This window comes from Stylophora pistillata, chromosome 9 (assembly GCF_964205215.1).
Source record: "Stylophora pistillata chromosome 9, jaStyPist1.2, whole genome shotgun sequence".
Lineage (NCBI taxonomy): Eukaryota > Metazoa > Cnidaria > Anthozoa > Scleractinia > Pocilloporidae > Stylophora > Stylophora pistillata.
The window spans coordinates 20,755,201-20,775,720 of NC_142527.1; the positions used below are offsets into that span (position 1 = coordinate 20,755,201).

General features: G+C 37.8%; 1 protein-coding gene and 1 pseudogene across 1 annotated transcript in view; both read right to left on the reverse strand.

Moving 5' to 3' along the window:
- Positions 1 to 20,520, reverse strand: part of LOC111347618 (von Willebrand factor D and EGF domain-containing protein) — a 39,672-nt gene that overhangs the window by 9,483 nt on the left and 9,669 nt on the right. Inside the window, 16 exon segments of the mRNA XM_088733511.1 lie at positions 166 to 276; positions 409 to 522; positions 3,991 to 4,104; positions 4,634 to 4,828; positions 7,065 to 7,175; positions 7,654 to 7,764; positions 7,975 to 8,388; positions 8,646 to 8,760; positions 9,024 to 9,278; positions 10,204 to 10,318; positions 10,687 to 10,946; positions 11,313 to 11,760; positions 14,712 to 14,908; positions 16,631 to 16,843; positions 18,999 to 19,062; positions 19,673 to 19,746. Of these exon segments, the coding sequence (XP_088589637.1) occupies positions 166 to 276; positions 409 to 522; positions 3,991 to 4,104; positions 4,634 to 4,828; positions 7,065 to 7,175; positions 7,654 to 7,764; positions 7,975 to 8,388; positions 8,646 to 8,760; positions 9,024 to 9,278; positions 10,204 to 10,318; positions 10,687 to 10,946; positions 11,313 to 11,760; positions 14,712 to 14,908; positions 16,631 to 16,843; positions 18,999 to 19,062; positions 19,673 to 19,746 (2,911 nt within the window).
- On the reverse strand, positions 4,950 to 6,580 carry LOC148723754 (uncharacterized; annotated as a pseudogene).

Sequence of the window (20,520 nt, forward strand, 5' to 3'; positions counted from 1 at the left end):
TTAAATGTTAACTCTCAAACGTGCAAGGAGGAGGTTGTGAATTCTCCAATTCCCCCCCCCCCACCCAAAAAGAAAAAGAAAAAAAATTTAGAGAATTGTAGGTTTTAATCGGAAATTCGATTAAAATCTGGTGAAAGGTTTCGAAGAAGTTGTATATGCATCCACCTGTTTCGCAGTAGTTTCCAGTAAAACCACTTTGACATGTGCACGTGAAAGAGTTGGGACCATCTTGGCAGCTGCCATTTTTACAGGGCAGCGTGGCACATTCATCTATGTCTGAAATGTTAAAGGTAATTTAAACAAGGAGCAGAAAACGAGCTCTTCATATCATTCACAGATAGACTTCTCGGGCAATTTGTGAAAATTTCAAAGCTAAAGCTGAAAGCTCATTTCCCATGTTTTTCTTACCTATGTCGCACAATCTCCCACTAAAGCCTGTTTGACATACGCAACTGAATTGATTGACACCATCCACACATGTTGCATTGTTGTCACATCGAGCAGATACACAATCGTCAATATCTATAGATTTTGGAAAAAAAAATAATTGCATTGATATTGCAAACTTGCTAGCCATGTAATTTAGTAAACATGCTAAAACGAATGTGGTTTAAATTCATGTTGTAGAAAAATTGTCGTGATGGAAAATGGTAAGCTTTTCTATGTCCTTTTCCAGAACCAGACTAATTTCTAATTGTGTTCAAAAACTGAAAATTTTACCTAATCAGTTTAAATCTTAGAATATTCTTTGAAAAAGTTTTTTTATACGCTATCATTGGTGACAATCGATGCCAAAATCGTAGTTTCGGCATTATTTTAGAATGGGAGTTTTAAAACGAGACCTCACTCTTGAAAATAAATGGAAGGTTGATTTCATGTTTTTGCACAACTCTATTTAAGAAATAATTTGGATATATTAACAAAGTTGAAATGGTACATTGGCCACCGTAACGATTACAAAAGCTGACGTTTCCAGCGTTAGCCCTTCGTCGGAGCGAATAGAGGAATTGTGGGTTGTGTGCGCTTTTAAAGGCAGAAAATGGAGCTACGTTATTCGTGGGAATATGGCAACGAGAAAAACACGAATAAATTAGTGGAATGAAAAGCGTTCGTTGATCCCTGTGGGATTTAGACTGCCGGTTTGAAACATGAGCTTTTGTTCAAGAGTTTTACGGCTTTCCGTGCTACCTAAGTGTAAGGAAAGACCGCAGATTGCCATATGTTGCTTAGAATGATTAGGCAAATTAAAATGTCTAGCGACTGGTTTCGATGTGTCCTTGTCATTCCTTTCCACGTCTCGAAGGTGTTCTCGGAATCGGTCACCTAGTCTTCTGCCTGTTTCGCCGATGTATATCTTTTTGCAATAAGTGCAAGTTATGCAATAGATTACATTGGCGGAGGTGCACGTGAAGTGATCGGTGATCTTAATGGATCGTTTAGGTCCCGATATTTTATCAGTGTTGTGAATGAAAGGACATGTTGTGCATCGTGCACGAGCGCATTTAAAAGTGCCTGGTTGGTCATTAGTCTGAAAATAACTTCTGGCCAAAAAAATGCCTGTTTTTTTTCGCGTTTGAATGAAATGAGCGGAGGCTGCGAAAAGATAGTGCTTGTCTCTGCATCGTTTTGAAGTAATTTAAAGTTTTTAAGAATGATGGATTTAACTGAGTGGTTGTGAGGGTGACACGTGAGAGTGAATGGAATGCGGTCGGAATCTTCCTTATGCGACGTTTGTAGTGCTGAATGTCGATCAATAAGTTGGGCGCGGTGGTAACCCGCTTGAACGACAGAAACAGGGTAACCACGTTTATCGAAACACTGGCTCATTGATTCTGATTTGTGGGGGAAATTAGAGTCATCACTACATAAACGAGGTAGTCTTAGAAACTGAGAAAAAGAAATGGAATTCTTAACGTGAGATGGATGCGAAGACGAATATAACAAGTAATTATGCGAGTCTGTAGGTTTGTAATACACACTAGTGTACAAACCGTTGCCTTCGATTGAAACTTTGATGTCTAAAAAGGATAAAGAATTGTCAGAAATTTCCCAGGTATATTGCAGATCCGGGTTACCCTATTTCTTTCGTTCAAGCGGGTTACCACCGCGCCCAACTTATTGATCGACATTCAGCACTACAAACGTCGCATAAGGAAGATTCCGACCGCATTCCATTCACTCTCACGTTTCACCCTCACAACCACTCAGTTAAACCATCAGTCTTAAAAACTTTAAATTACTTCAAAACGATGCAGAAACAAGCACTATCTTTTCGCAGCCTCCGCTCATTTCATTCAAACGCGTCAAAAACATAGGCAGTTTTTTTGGCAGAAGTTCTTTTCAGACTAATGACCAACGAGGCACTTTTAAATGCGCTCGTGCACGTTGCAAAACGTGTCCTTTCATTCACAACACTGAAAAAAATATCGGGACCTAAACGATCCATTAAGATCACCGATCGCTTCACGTGCACCTCCGCCAATGTAATCTATTGCATAACTTGCACTTATTGCAAAAAGATATACATCGGCAAAACAGGCAGAAGACTAGGTGACCGATTCCGAGAACACCTTCGAGACGTGGAAAGGAATGACAAGGACACATCGAAACCAGTCGCTAGACATTTTAATTTGCCTGATCATTCTAAGCAACATATGGCAATCTGCGGTCTTTCCTTACACTTAGGTAGCACGGAAAGCCGTAAAACTCTTGAACAAAAGCTCATCTTTCAAATCCGGCAGTCTAAATCCCACAGGGATCAACGAACGCTTTTCATTCCACTAATTTATTCGTGTTTTTCTCGTTGCCATATTCCCACGAATAACGTAGCTCCATTTTCTGCCTTTAAAAGCGCACACAATCCACAATTCCTCTATTCGCTCCGACGAAGGGCTAACGCTCGAAACGTCAGCTTTTGTAATCGTTACGGTGGCCAATTTACCATTTCAACTTTGGTTACAATGAATATGTGAAGTTTATATATTTTGAACTGCGGTTATAGATACGTATGATGCACGATCCTCTCAGTAGAGAGCGCTATTTATGCAATAGCGAAAATCAGATCTGAAAAAAATCAGGCCCGTATGGGATTCGAGCCACTGACCTCTGCGATACTAGTGCAGCGCTCTATCAATTGAGCTAACAAGCCGACTGGGAGCAGACCGTTAAGTTGATTGCATAAATAGCGCTCTCTACTGCGAGGATCGTACATCATACGTATCTATAACCGCAGCTCAAAATATATAAACTTCATATATTCATTGTATCTGATTTATCATCACGGGTTTATTACGAATCAACTTAACGGCCTGCTCCCAGTTGTTAGCTCAATTGGTAGAGCGCTGCACTAGTATCGCAGAGGTCAGTGGTTCGAATCCCGTACAGGCCTGATTTTTTTCAGGTCTGATTTTCGCTATTGCATAAATAGCGCTCTCTACTGCGAGGATCGTGCATCATAAGTATTTCAACTTTGTTGATACATCCAAATCTATTTCCCTACCCCCACCGACGCAGCCTCAAACAGTTTCTTTAGAAACTACCAGCTTTTATCTATTAAAGGAAGTCATCGTAAGTTATTAACGTAAAAATATAAATGGTTAATTTTTTTTTTTTTGCCACAACGGTATCCTCGTCTATTCAGGCCCATGTACGTGGAAGATATTTTACAATAGTCACGGGTGAGAAGATCTGGTTTTTATGTTCGAGTGGCAGGATCAATTTCTCAAAGTGATCGCTGCAAAGAGTGAGATATCATCACTTACGACAGCATATCTTGCGGCGGCCATCATTTCAAACAATGAACAAACCGATTTCATTCAGCAAAGGTTAAAAGGCGAAATCATGACATCTTTGCTCAATATGACCGCTCGTCTTACTTAGGAAAAATGCGCCACTCGGTTCTCGGCTGTAGTGGTCGTATTGATTCTACGAGTGTTTTAGTTCCTGGTAAAATACTCCTATCCATATGATAATTAATTGTTAGATTCCTACCTCTCTCACACCAATCTCCAGTATATCCTAATTGGCACGAGCACGTGTAATTATTTATTCCATCTATACACGAACCACCGTTTTTGCATGTAACATTAATGCAGTCATCGATATCTAAAATGGGCGGACAAGAGAATCAACAAACACATGCAAGAGACAAAGCCTATAATGGTGGAAAGTATCAAGTAAACTTCTAAATAGAAATAGTAGCTAATAGAGGGATCAGGAATGACCTCATGATGTTTCAGTGTCCTCTTCTATATTTCTTATAGACAATTAGTGATTAAATTGCATGGTTCATGACCATTAAAAGTATAAATCAAAATTTGCTTCAAGGATTTTGTGAATACTGAGTTTGTACTTACTGATCTATAACTGAGGTAGAACCTTCTCAACTAAAAATGCGAAGCTAGGGATTCAGGATCAACAAAGCCGAAAATTTACAACATACTGTTGAGATTCTAATTTGGTAGAAACAAGTTGTTATTTTGCCGAATATAACCCAAACAAAGTTGCCAAAACTCGTTTGTAAAAGTGCGTCCCCAGTAACTCAGTACTTAAATTTGTCATTGTGCCCTCATTAAGTATCCTATCCTCAGCGTCGTTACTAGGATTAGCCAAAGTATACTTAAGTCGGTCATACCTTGGCAATTCTTTCCGTCACCAAAGTATCCGGTGGGGCAAGGGTCACATGTTATAGTGTTTGTTTTCTGAATGCAGCGAACTCCAGGAAAGCATGCGTCGCTCGTGCAGTTCTGGTTGACCACATCACAATGCTGGCCTCTAAATCCAACATTACATTGGCAAGTGTAATTTTTTACGAGATCGACACAAGTACCTGCATAAACAACGATTTCGCAAAAAGTGAAAACCACATGCAGTAAGTGATGTAAAACAAATGAAAAAGAACAGAAAAAACTACATTTTACAATAAAACTATGCGATAAAATATTGGAAAACATTACACGACGTTTCGACGTTTCCCGAACGTCATTATCAAGTGAGAATGAAATAACAAAACTAAGATATATATAGATGAGAAAATGAATAAATTAATAGTCATCGAGAGTCAAACAAAGAGCGTAGCCTTAGTGGAGTCACTCTGGGCATTTAAGTTAGGTCTTATTGTTCTTATGTACAACATTTCGTTGACCAGGCAATCCCATTTCGTGCTACATTTTTTAAGCACCAGAAATTGGCTCTCATTGAGTAAGTTAACGTTCCCATGAGCATCTTTCAGATGATGACGAATGGCAGAATATCGATGATCAGCAATGCGTTGAAATAGATGGCGTGTCGTATATCCGACATAATTTGATTCTCACAGATTACATTTATAACAATAAACAACGCTGTGCTGATTTACAATAGGTGGCTTGATTTCTTTAAACTTAAGATCATGCTAAAGTTTCTTGCTGGTGAATACTGGTCGTACATCAATGCCAATTTTTAAACTAAGATCTCTCATCTGCTTTTAACTGAGTTCGCTGAGGTTTGATCTTTAAACGGGATGCTGGTTCTAAATGTTTCATCAGTAACACGTTTCGTCTTAGCCTCTCTAGTTGGGGGATAATCACATTCATCAATGATGCCACTTACCAACGAACTTGGATATCCAAGGTGAGTAAACATACCGTAGATTGTAGACGTTTACATTCATCGATGAATGCCTGATGCTTAGAGGACAATTATTGTTATAAATTAATTTATATTGCGCTAATATCAATATTCATTTTCATCAGCGCAGAAACTAAAATGTTACAACAATCTAACTGAAAAAAAAAAACAAGTAGAAAAAGAAAAAACGCTAATAATAAACTAATATACATGCTAAACATATGTCAATAAAATATCTAAAAATGTATAATAGTGTACTTTAAGTACAAAAATATATATAATGTAATCTAAAGTAATTCGATATTTAACAACTAAAGGCTTCTTTAAATAAATACGTCTTTAAATATTTTTTAAAAAGAATCAACGGTTTTGAATTTCTAATATGATATGGAACAACATTCCAAAGTTTTGGTGCGGCTGTTTGAAAAGATCGGTCACCGAGTGTGGGGTACATCTTCCCTTTTGGAAATTCCCGTAATAGATCATCATTACAAGATAGTAATCTGTACCTTCCGAGGGTTTTTAACTTAATTAATTCTAGTATATAATTAGGCGCAAGCCCATGAACAGCCTTATACGTGATCAGAAGGATCTTAAATAAAATACGTTGACGAATGGGCAGCCAGGGAAGTTTAAAAAGTAATGGAGTAATGTGACAATATTTACTAGCCATGAATATCAACCTTGCCGCTGCGTTTTGCACTCTTGGTAACTTATTGATTTGATATTCTGGGAGCCCAAAATATAAACTATTGCAGTAGTCGATAGGACTATAAATTAATGCATGAATTAAAATTTTAATCGATTCTTTGTAAAATATTTCCTTATTCTACGTAAATTATATAGGTGATAAAAAGCTGTACTACAAGTTTTATTTATATGAGTGTTCATTGTTAGTGATGGGTCTAGCCACACCCCTAACTTCGTAACTACTTTACTTGGTCTGATCTGGTTCCCTTGCACGATGAACCATTGTTTTAACAAGACAATTCTTTTAAAAATTAATTGGATTAATTTCTAAATATTCGACCGTATTAGGTTAATTAGATCAATTAGGTTGATTTTAAATCAAGATTAATTAATAAGGTTAATTTTTATGTACACGACCATATTAGGTAAACTACGATAATTGGGTTGATTATTAAGGAAACGACCACATCAGCTTCGCTGTAATTTTTATCGCGTTTAAATAAATGTTGTTTTTGTTATAGCGTAAATCTGTGTGCCTTTGAAAATTGCGTAGTAGGCCCGTGTTTGTAGGTTTACGATTTACCTTGGTCTCCAACTTGTTGCCGTTCTTCGTTATGAATCCTTAAGAATGACACATATCTTTAGCCTCTATATTCTAGATTGCATGAACCATCCTACCTTGAGGGACCAGGACCCTATAAATCACCCATTTACTGCTATAATTTATGAAACAGGTAATAAAATTAAAACTCAATCCATTTTCCCACCGTTTCCGCAACCAGAGGAAGGACAGTCGTCGATGTTGTGTTCACATTGAGTGCCACTGAAACCAGATTGACAAAAGCAGTTAAAACCATTAACAAGGTCCGAACAGTTTCCTGTCACAAAGAAAACGATAGAAATTAGATTCAGTTAAGTAGATAAGGTTTATTTTAGGGGTCACACCTAATTATTTTTTTGGAGTCGAAGTCCTGATAAATTGTTTAAAGCGTATTTGAAACCCTCAGTCATTGCGGTCCTTCACTTTTTAAATGTTCGTCATAACTTGAAAAGAACCATTACAAGTAAGATTTTACGCTTTAGTTTTCTGAATATTGCTACCTAATAACAATAATTAGGAGGAGAAAATGCGATACCAAGGTAAACCAACGTGTTCAAAAGTGTCTGGGAAAGGTACTGGCCAAACAGGCCACAGGCGCGACTGCAGTGCCAGGAAACTGGTTTAAAACCGGGGCTGCCTTTCTTTGCAGATTAGAGAGGATACTCTGCTTCAAATGAATTCCTTACGTACAGCAGTAGCCGGTCCTAAATTAGAGTTTTATTCAAGAATGTTTCTCTCGTAAAGGGAGAACTTACCATGGATACAGGGAGAAGGCTGGCACTCGTCAATATCTACACTGCAGTTATGACCAGTGTAACCTGGGTCACAGGTACACGTGTAATTATTTATTTCGTCATTGCACGAGCCTGGAGAAGACAAGATTTTTTATTGAAACACTTAAACAAGATTATTGTGGTTCTATAATGACATTGAAGAATCTAACCGCTCATGAAAATATATCATATTTAAATAATGCTTGCAAAAAGGAAAATCAAACAATTAAAGCAACGAGCAGACAAAACAACAACAACTACATCAAGAGCAAACCAATATTCTCCGAACAGTGTGAAGCTCACCATGAACACATGGAGACAATATACACTCATCTATCTCCTTCTCGCATCTTTTTCCCTCGTAGCCGGGCTGACACTTGCAAACATACATTCCTGATCCTCGTGGGTGAACGGGATCGGGGTAACATGTTCCTTTTTCAGTGCAAGGACAGATCACAATCTTAATAGTCATGTTATGTGTGGATGAGGCGTTACACTCGTCAGTTGCTTGAAAGAAAAAGTTTGTATCATTTTTTGTCTCAGTTTTCCAGTGGAGAATATGGCTAGCAGACAGCTTTCCTTGAGATGGATTTCCGTCAGTCATAGATATTACAAACGGCCTTCTTTCAGGATCTTCACCCTCTAACTGTAGTTGAAGGTCTTCACCAAGAAGGGCGTATCTCACGGTCGGTGTTGTGATGTTAGGAGGTAGATTTACTGAAAATTTTTAAAAGAAAGAACCACACCACATTCAGACGATACATTGTGTTAAACCCTAGTGTTAGAAGTACTACGAAAAACTCATTTGCAATTTTCGATATGCATTTAGAAACTTGAAAAGATAAGATACCATCATTTTTATCCTATTTGGAGGCTTGGATATTTATATTGTTACTGCAGCTGATCTGATGAAAGCAATGGGATCAACAGACTTTTGATAACTAGATAAACAGTAGGAAAAGTAGCAGAGAAACCTTTTCTTCTGGTCCAAACGTGTTGATCAGTCGACGGCATACATTGCTGACACCAATCTTTGGGGTTTGGATCATCTTTGGCGAAGCAGTGGCCTTTGATTAGACATGCCTCTTGCTATACAAGAACAAACATATTTGAAATGAAATCTGCTTGAGATAAGTTGATTTTCATGATTGCGTTTCTTAGATACGAGTACGTGGTATCAAATCAGAAAATGATCAATAAACTGAGAGCAAAAATGATCTCACTTTCATAATCTTTTGAACCTAAAACTATTGTTAAGACTAGATTTTGGGACTCGCCACCTTCGGATGGAAACTCTTCATAAGAATGTGCCGAATATTAGATTATGCTTACTTTTGACATTGATATCCCACCTTAAGAAAACATCCGTGTGAAATGTTGCACGATTGGCACACTGAGTCGAAGGTTATCATTTTAAGCTCCCGACTTGGGTGCTCGCCATCATTAGAGACAGACACGATGTAACCTGCCGCTGGCTTTCCTTCGAGATGATAGCGGCCCAAATGGACAGGAGGGCTAGGAAGGTTACACTCAATCGCAAACAAGTCTGTTTTGCTTCCGTTAAACTTTTGTGTCCCGTTTGACGGTATCCAGTTACCTGATATGATCTAATAACACAATGAGATTACTTGGTCTATGGGAGTGGTTTCCAAACCTCGAGATTCCACAAGTCATGTTGTCTTGTGGAGGTGGATACGGGGGCGGGAGCCAGGCAGAATAGGGGGCGGGAGAAGGCGGAAAGCAGGATCTATATGATGATGGGAAGCGGGAGTAGAAATTGAAAACGCAGTCATTTGTTGTTTACTACTGCTTCTTGACTCCCATTTTACGTCTAAAAAGGCTTAAAATAAAATGTTACACGGCAGAAAACGTAAATTTACTCTCAAACTTAATACCAGTGAAATTGCAAATCTCTCAAAGTCTTATACTTTTTAGGTCATAAATGGGATGACGAAAAACATTTACACGTTGGTCAGTGTCTCGCAAGCTGTACCAGTCCGAGTTCTCCAGTAAACAAAGCGAGTCATGTCGATAGGGTGTCCGGCAAAGCTCTACATTTATCAGCCTCCGTATTTACGATATGGTAACGAAGAATCAGTCCATAGAAGACTTTTTTCTTCAAACATCGCCCACAATGCATTTTTCTTTCGCGACATGTACCTGACAGTTCCCAGTTTATTGCCCTTTTAAAATCAGACAATCATGTACTAGAGAATGTATGTACAACTTTAAAAACTTTCTGCGGAAGTTTTAGGAAGATTTCAACCTCTCGAGAAAATCTGAATAGTTTTAAAATATGGCAACTAGCCTCTCTCTTATGTTGGAAAACAACTTTTTCCGCATAGGTGTTTCAAGTTACAACGGCAAGTTGCAATTCAGATTTAAAACGAATAAAATAAATAAAATATGTAAAGGTGAGGTGAGTTCAATTTCGTTCATTTGATTTGCTGGTGTTGTTGTCCTAGAATAACCAAACCTAGTATCTCTGTCCCATCTACCTAGAAAACATGGAAAAATAAAATCCACTTTCACCTTGAACTCTTTGACGTGGCATGTCAAATTTTCTGAGCTTAAGAAGTACTGTCCAAAAACAATAGTTCTCATGCATAGCCTAGCAAGGATATCACAAAGGCCTTCATCCAATAACCTGAAGGGTGAAGAAAAATTAATGAGACCTTAACTTCACTGTTGTTGTTGTTGTTTTGGTTTTTGGTTTTTGGTCTTCTCTTTGTTGTTGCAACATTGTTTTCGTATCACAGGGATAAGGGTCATTGAACAACGAACTTAGTGACCAACAAAAGGAAAAGCGGTGATTTCAAACATTACGGCAAAGTATAAAAAGGAATTTTGGATATTATGAATTTGTGTAGGTATCATCAGTTCTCTTCTCATCACTTTTTTCCCGAACTCCGCTTGTGTCACCTTTCAAATACATTCAGCTGACGGGAATTAAAAGAGCAACAGTTATCTATTATTCCGAAGATAAGTAGTCACAACGTAAAATACAGGAGTTACCTGAACACTTGAGGAATTTCATCGAATCTCATGGAACAGTCGGCAGAGACATATCCTTCATTACAAATACAAGTACCGTTCGTGCAATTTCCTTAGAAGCTGCAGTCGTTCGGACACAACAGCTGAGTAATCTTTGCCGGGGGCACAAGATTTCCACTTTCATCTTTTTCGTAGGCACTATAGTTTTTGACAGCTTGGAATTGACAAGATGATTTCAATGACTCAAAGGCACTCTCCACCCAGAAAACGTCACCTGTGATCTATACGGAGAGATAATTTAACAAATTGCAAAAACTAAGTAATGAGTTCAACTTCTTCACAGCAACCGCCTTTCTATAGGAAATAACGATGAAGATAAATATTACAATAATTATGACGAGTTTGACTCTGCTTATCAGAGACGCGAGGGTCGAGGACAATAAAGCTTAAATGATGAATTTTGCACTAAAGTTGTGTAAAAGACCATGTAAAAGAAAACTTATTAGTGGATTACACCGTCGTTAGGTTCCTCTTGACATGTCGAATTATTCCTTTATTCGAGCTTAAATTTACCACTTCTTATTATGGTAATTCAAACGAATCAGTACCCAACGTGATAGAGAATAGATAAATGAAATAAAATTTACCTGCAAGTCTGCGGCACACTGTGTGATTGCATTGCTAACGTTGACATTTGAAAGTTCTAAGCAAACCTTGGAGGCCTTTGTGCTTAAAAGAGACTTCGTACAGTACTCAGTTGCATTTTCCAAAGACACCTTAACGTTAACGTTACGTTTCTTACGAGGCGGCAGAGATTTTTGGTCAGGCTCAATGTCGTCATAGAAGTAAATAATATCGTCCGTGTAGGTTATCCCTCTCTTTCCGTTTTGGTTTACTTTTCCTTGAGGAACTGGCTGAAAAGGTGGATTTGCATTCGTAGTCTGAGGCTGTGCAATGTCCTGGCCGCATTCGATCTTCAACGTGGTTTTGGAAATCGATTCGCACGTACACAAGTCCATATCGAAGACAGAACCATCGCACCCTGAATCATTGCAAATTGGTACTTTATGAAAGAGACTTTCTGATCTATCGACTCTAAGATAAAAGATCAAAGACATGTGGTTACATGTATACCTATATAAGTTGGAATTTCTATAACCGTTTGGAACTAAGACATTCTGCAAATAACCTACCAAATGATTTAGTCGTTGCCGTGCTCCAGGTCTTACTAAAGTCGAAAAATATCCTTCAAATCCAGAATTTGAATGTTAATTCTTTTGTTTTTTTTGTATAACGTTCATTCAGAATGGTAAAAGATAAAGAAAATTGATAAACCGAATTAGGTTGTTGAAAGGCTGAAAGTTTCTAAAGAAACTGTGGTGCTGCGTCGGTGGGGGTAACAAGGTAATTTGGTTATATCAACTAAGTTGAACTTGGAAATTGGCCACCGTAACAAATAAAAAGGCTGACGTTTCGAGCGTTAGCCCTTCATCAGAGCGAATTTACAATTTCAACTTAGAGCCAATTTACAATTTGAACTTAGATGATATAACCAAATTACCAAATTAATTATGTTTATGTTATTTATCTCTGAATAAGTTCTCCTATTCAAACCGAAGTTATTTCGAAGACAGAAATGCTTCTTAGTGTTTGACCACGTAATGAACATTTACATGTTGCGTGAGTTTAATTCTTCAATGTAATAATTTGGATATATCAACAAATTTGAAATGGTAAATTGGCCACCGTAACGATTACAAAAGCTGACGTTTCGAGCGTTAGCCCTTCGTCGGAGCGAATGGCGAAGGGCTAACGCTCCGACGAAGGGCTAACGCCCAAAACGTCAGCTTTTGTAATCGTTACGGTGGCCAATTTACCATTTCAACTTTGTTGATATATCCAAATTATTTCGTTACACCCACCGACGCAGCCCCAAACAGCTTTTTTAGAAACTATCAGCCTTAATTCTTCAATGAGGTATTTTGAAGAGTTCTCTACGCAGCGAGAAAACATTTTCCCAAGCTAAATGTCATTTACATGCGTAGTTGTTTGGAATTCATAATATGTTATTTTCACAAACATTTAGTTGTAACTAAAGAGAGCACCATTTTTGTTTGATTAGTTTGTGCGGATGTCCACTAATCCATGACTATTCTGAGTAATTGTGGATCATGTCTAAATGCTATTTATTTTTTCGATCAGATTAGTCTCACTATTGATGCTCCTAGTAATAAAAAATAGACAGCCAAAGATTGCATCTGGCTACTATTATAGCACAATTTTTGTATCATCGAAAAGAACCATAACGGTTCTATGATGACGCCAGAAGGTATTGTTGCAGATATATTAACCTGCCACATCCCACATATTTATGATTACCCTGTTCCAGAAGAGAAGGATGTTTCAAGAATGTATTGTCTTATTGATATTCCGCCAATATTTAAATGGTAACTATTAATAACATATACGATGTTAGTAATCATAACAATAGTAATATAATGAAAATCTATAGGAACTAGCTCGAAAGCATCATGGTTCCCCCATCCTCAGGGCTCCAAAGGTGATTACCAGTGCTTTTTTTAATTTCGCCTGTTAATTGGAAATAATTTTTTTATTCTATTGCACTTCCATTCATTTTACGAATTCCCGTCACTCTGAGTCATAAGATATTCCGCCATTTTGCCGATCGACCGTTTCTTCGTTACATTATTCTGTTGAATAACTCAAGGCACCGTATTTGGCGGCTTGCTCGCTTCGCAAATTTAGCGGCCATTTTCGGCAAAAGTCGCTGACTCAACCCCTAAGAAAATTTTCGTCAAAGCTTACATCATGCGCAGATCACGTCTATTGAGATATTTCTGCTCGGAAAAGTTTAATTTTAATTAAGCGTCGCTGAATTTCGCTGTGAAAATATTTTGAGATATTCATGGCTTTTTGTAGTGACCACTTACGGCAGGAACTGAAACGAATTTCGTCGGAGTTACACAATTTGCTGATTTAACCAGTAAAATGCTCTCTCTTCAAAGGAAAAATTTCCCCCCCCCCCCAAGTTTTATGATGCACCAATCACACCTATTAAGATATTTCTGCAAGTAAAACTCCGCGCAGATGTCACTTATCGCTTTCTGTTGTCTTCCATTGTGTCATGGCAAGAACTGAAAACATAATGTGCTAAAAATCACAAGGGGAGAGAACTCAACTGTGTATCGAGTGTGAAAGTCGAACTTCTAAGATATTCTGAAGATACTTCCGAAAAGAACAATTAGTAGCTCTGGGAAACTGGGTCAGGATCGTAATTATTGTCACAATCACTCACTAACTCCCTCATCTCGACAACGTATGCGGCTTCGCCTCCTATAGGGGGCTGTAGCTACAAAACATGCTATGTCTGTTCTGCGGCATTTTGAAATGACGACGCATTTTGTAATCACCTACGCATTTTGGAAACAACGGTGGCGGAATTTTGTAGCAGCTAACGCCTATTGTAATACGTATTGAAGAATTTTCCAATAAAAGGCGACCTCCTTCGTTATTATAAAATGCCGCAGACGGAGCTATGTCAAAAATCCTTCTATGGTCTTCAGAGATGTACGTAAAAAGATCGTCATAAAATGTCGTAAATATCAAATAGTACAAAATACCTACCTCCAACTTTGTCCAAAGGAATCTGGACCACTGTGCAATTTTTTATCACCCCCGAGAAAGTCATCATTTGGATCACCATTAAAATTTCCACACATGCCTTTCGTTTTACCACGATCAGCCTGGGGCGCTTGTAGATATGCGTTATTTCCCCAGTAATTATGCTGTATTTTCACTATTGTTCCGGATGGAAGTCTTACCTTAAGAAAAAAGAATAACTCTTACCTAAGTCTCTAACTCATGGTCCCACGAGAGATTATGACGATACCGAGCCTCTCATACTTCGTTATTATAAAAAAGGCCGCAGACGGAGCTATGTCAAAAATCCTTCTATGGTCTTCAGAGATGTACGTAAAAAGATCGTCATAAAATGTCGTAAATATCAAATAGTACAAAATACCTACCTCCAACTTTGTCCAAAGGAATCTGGACCACTGTGCAATTTTTTATCACCCCCGAGAAAGTCATCATTTGGATCACCATTAAAATTTCCACACATGCCTTTCGTTTTACCACGATCAGCCTGGGGCGCTTGTAGATATGCGTTATTTCCCCAGTAATTATGCTGTATTTTCACTATTGTTCCGGATGGAAGTCTTACCTTAAGAAAAAAGAATAACTCTTACCTAAGTCTCTAACTCATGGTCCCACGAGAGATTATGACGATACCGAGCCTCTCATACTTCTGGACAATATCTTTGCTATTTCGCATAAAACTATACCTTTCGACCGACATTAAGCGATTGCAAGAAAGAAAAGCGGTGTATTCAGTACAAATTAGAAACAAATACGGTAGAACTTTCTGAAATAAAATAAAGCAAACTGAAAGACAAACAAAATGAGAGATCTAAACGAATACAGGCCCTTGTACTTACTCCATTCATTTGGATGAACTTTTGGTGAATTTCGCTTCCAAATCAACTAAAAGTTAGTTTTATTTTTGTTCGCAAAGGTCTGCAGTCCTTATCTCCTTTTCCAGTTCGTGAGAATTTTATTGATTGTTGATTTTTTTGTCTTCAATTTCATGAGCATACATCGAAGGTGATTCTGAAGTGAGGACTCTCCTTAGCCATTAAGGACATTAAAGCAGACCAACAGTATTTTTGCCCTCTGTGTTTGGCAAATTCTTCTGAAGTAGCTTTCGTGTATATGTTGGGATACAACGCTCATAGATCGTGCTTTATGGGGAAAGAATGAACCAACTTGGACCGATAGAGATTAGGTTTTTACGTTGGCTATTTTACAAAAACTCACAAGCCTACCAAATTCGGAACCAATCTTATCAGACGCATATTGCATGCACTAATTTTGATGGTCAACAATCTTTCATAAGTGTTGTTTTACTTTGAGTGCTTCTTATTCGCACCTTACATGGAAAATGTTAGGCGGCTATGTGTTTATACAGCTCAATTAAGACCTCTTAAAGTCTTAGAAAACGAAGAATACATAGAGAAATACATTTACATTTACGATCTGTACCAAGTAGCCGAGAGCCAATCAATGCGCCTATCGCATCTTTCACTTGTGAGGAAAACGATACGTTCAATCAGAAGCCGCGTATCAAGGCGATCCACATTCATACTCCAATTCCAGCGTTATATTTTCAAACCTGCGAAAACTTCAATTCAAAACCCGCTCTCATTGATTCAAATTCCTTACATAAAATGAGTGACAAAATATTTGGCACAAGTCAAAGTTCTGTGGAGATCAAGTAGAAAACATTGAGAAAACCAAACAAACAAAAAAAAACAACAACAACAACAACAAAAGTGAAAAGAATGCGAGGTTTAAAAACTTTTGACAAATTTTTGGTAGAAGAAACTGAAAAAGAACGGGAGTAACACTTATAATGACCGAGGAATGAGAGATGTATTTGAGGAGTTCATTCACTTTGTTCGACGTAATGACAGAGAATATTATAAACCCTGCTCAAGCTTAAGATTTCTTGCATCAAGTGTTTTGAGGTATTTTGATGTTAATCACTCGCTATCAGTAGTGCTTTGCATGTTTCTATCAGAAAGGCAACATGTTTGATTCACTCAGTACATCTTTATGAGCAATTCAGGAGCCTGTGACTTGAACCTGTTTAACGGTAAATTATTTTTGAACAAGAATTGAATCTTCGTGTGTAGGAATTAAGTACAATACACCATGCAAAGTTCGTCTGTATGATATTTACCCACTCGTCGGTTTGTATCAAAGATCTCACTTGTTCACTCGTTTGATTCCCGATACCGCCAACTCGCGCGTAAATATCATACGGAAAGACTTTCCAAGAAGTTTTCTATAAAATCATCTGATGAACTTATGAGCAAGTGCTTACCTCGTACTCGCTGTAACCGCCTGGATGGCGGCTAAGGATATGCGTCCCTTTTCTTAATTTTCTTCCACTCGGAATTCGTATTTTCATTGGCATTCCATTCCGCTGAATCAAATCTTGCGTACATGTGTCTAAAACGATAACGTCGTTGTGTTCCCTGATTGCTACGCCGCAGTTACAAGTCACGCTCCAGCAGGTCCATAAGCGGGTATGGATCTAAGATAGAAATGGTGGTTTGTTGATATCGTAAAAAAAAAAGAAAGAGAAAAAATTGTCGTTTGTCGGTATTCAAAGTAGACAAAAGCCGAAATACGTGGCATGGCTGCTCTTCACCAATAGGCCATTTCCGAATTACGTTTGGCCTCTTTTTCGAAACGAGGCCTGGTGCTCAACCATACTTATGAAAATTAGTTTAATTTGCATGTGAATGAAAACTTATTACCATACGAAAGGATGAGCACCAGGACTCGCTTTAAAAAAGAGGCTAAAGTCAATTCGGAAATGGGCTATTAAATGCGCTCTTCATTGTTTGGGATGTATAAGTTACTTTTTTTTTATCATTCAGGCTTGTTGCCGATCTAACGTGCACTCTGATTGGCTAAGAACGAGAGCGGAGCCGGGCATTATATAGTGGGTGGTAATGCGTACAAGCCGATTATGCATTATGCAAATCAGAAAGACAAGTGCGCGGTGGTTCTTTTCGCTTTTTTCCTACTATCGAAGCGATTGAAAATGATGAAGGCAGATCAACATTTAGAGAAGGAGTAGATTGAGGTACAGTTTTGAATTAGAAAATCTAGTAGTCTCAACAATCACCGAAAGTTAAAATTTAGTTAACGTTGCCTAGTATTTCTCATCATTGGATTCACTCGACAATCAACAACCGAGTGTAAATCAGTTTACAACGACATTCGATGTAAACAATCGAGTGGTTTCTGTTAGTAGCATTACTCTTGTTTACTTCACGTAGTTTTAGATGTTCAAAAGGCCTGTAAAGTTCAATTCATCCATAAATTCCCCAGAAGGCAAATATCTGTTGTCGAAAGCGAAGGCGAAGATTAAAATATTCTGAATAGTACATTTCGAAGTATTTGCGTTTTATTTACCAAGGGCCGAACATGTGTGAACTATTTTGAAGCACTTTGCTCTCTTTCCTGTATGCACTCCAGTTGACGTTTTACCTTGAAAATCGGTCAAAATTTCTCTCATCAAGTTGTGACGCAACTGTACTGATATACTTTATAGGGTTCTGAGAACCAATTTTCCCCTATTTAAGTGTGGTTCTTGGCAGAATACGTGATACAGTGGTGTAGTTCACTGGCGTATGTAGTTTTACCGTAGATACGGCAAGGTCTTCAGTTTGAAATTTTCCCGTAACAAGCTTACTCCCGGTTATTAAGTTGTAGGTGTGTATTCTCGCAATGGTCATTACCTGACACTGAACATTTCTTTTGTACATTGATTTCATTGGAATCATTGACATAACGAGACGGGTATGTAAAACTCTGGTTTGGTAATCTAGTGTTCCAGATATATTATCATTATAAATTGAAATAGATACTGCAGGCTCTGTGACTCATCGCTAGCTGTCTCAGATCTATCAGAGTCCAAAAGCACGGTTGATACGAAGTCAAATATGTTTCATCTTCTGTCCAACATCCCACACTTTTTTTAATATTTCTGCCAGGTTCATGATTTTGAATTGAGCAGGAGGAGGTTATAAAGGAGCTTTTAAAGCAGGGAAATACCAAACCAGAGCAAGAAAAAAAAAAAAAAAAAAAAAAAAAAAACCTGTAGCTCTCATTGCGTGCTTAGGTTTTGACGCAAACATATAGGAAATCTACTATGAGCTCTTCGAAGGAGAACTAGTTGTATTCGTACTAGCATATTTTGTTACCGTAAATTGTTGTTGTTGGACACTCTAAGCCCGAAACAGTCGGTAAGTTTTGTTGTATTTCACGTGCGTTGTAATTTCACTTGCTAAAGTGTACCTTCTGTTCGCAAAATCTTGCCTTACTGGTTTGATTATGGAAAAATCAATTTATGAAAATAAACATTTAAGTTTTCGATTTCAAACACAATCTTATGTGTTTCTGCGAAATACGCAATAAAAACAAAAACAAAAACAAAAAAACAAAAAACAAAAAAAGGACGAAACAACGAATGATCCTAACGACTCTAAAAAACCTTCAAATCAAGAAGACATACACTCTGCGATAGATTTCAACAAAAAAGTCCGTGTGTCTGGTTCCAGATAATCAAAAATATGTTCTAAAATTTGGTATAAACATCACTGAATACTTCAAGGTCCGGCTGAAACTCGCTGAAACTTTTTTCGCACCATAAAAGAGGACTATGATAATGATCTTACCTCAAAGAATCGTTCCAAGTTGCGATACAAAACATAATCACCAGGTCTGTAGAAGTCGTAGTACCTGGAAAATAGGATGAAATCTTTAGCTACTTGGATTCCACTTCCCAATGTGCATCTTCCTTCCTTATCGTTACTCCGACACGACAGCTTCAGCTCAAATTAATCTTGGGGGTGTTCATCCCGGCAAACATCGCTTTAACGTTACTTAATCTAATCATAGACTGCCTCTCGCCTAACCTTTGTCCTCTTTTTCCTCCTTCTGTTCTTTTTCTCTTTTTTTTCTCTTTTTTTTTTTTATTGCATTTTAAAAGTGCAAAATAAAAAAAAAGGGAATGACGAGTAAAAAATTAAAGAGTCAAAATAGCCACCACACCGCGACACACGTAGTTTTCCGATTCAGCCTCTAATAACTCACTCGTGTAAAGCTCATAAATTGCTTTTTATTGAAAAAAAGAAAAAAAACATTTAAGAATATTTATCTGTCAGCCTCACGGCCAGTGGAACACTTAAGGACGGATGTGAGAAAACGATGTAACAAATATTCTGAATAAAATTAAAGTCGTTGAAGACCCAAAACGAACTGACATAATGCGGACCAGCTAGCTAGATTTAGATAAACCTGGCGATTAAAAACGAAATAGTTATATGATTCGAAGAGCGAGATAACATACTTTCCATCAAATGTAGTGTAGTGTGGGTCGCCCGTGGCTTGGCAGAGGTTTACAGGTGTTTCAATCTTTGTCAACTAAAAAATATCGATGATTTTAATGATGAATGTGCACATATTTAACGAAGATAAATTGCAATACAAACATTATGTCATAGAGAGAAAATTGATGAGATATTATGAAAAACTATGGTAAGTGATCTAAGGAGGCAGAAATGTTTTGACTACTTTTACTTATGGTGAAGACCGCAAAAGGAAGTCCGGTATAGAAGCTCGTTCTTGATTAAGTCTTCAATTGCTTAGTAGTAGCTGTAGGTCGTTCATATACAGACCACGCTGCGCTGCCGTTTATGTAGACCTAGCACTGCCACGACCACGGGAAAATATTCCCTAACACGGCCCTCACGCCTAGTTACGGAAATAACTTATTAATTTTGTGCTTTTTTCACGAGTCTCAGAGTTTTCCTCGAGCTCCACTCTATGAAAAACTGTTTGCTGTATGCGGTCAAATATTCGTGCAAAATGGAGGCTATTGCTGATTTGTAAATCATCGAGTAATATTGCTCGCGCGTCATCGGTCTAAAGGCATCACGTGATCTAATATAACCCAACAAAAATTGGGGAATATCGGAGGAATATCCGAGGAATATCCAGTATCAGTAAACTGTTCGTGAACATTTTATACGTACAATTGAAAAATACTTGAAGAATTATAAACACAATACTCTCCATTTGGCGGGAAAACATGCTCGTTTTATTTGTCCTTGTAAATTGTCTGTTCCTCAAAGCTCACAGTTATCTTTGAACTTCGCTGTTAGACAACTGTTCCAATTTTAAAACAGATAGTTTCCG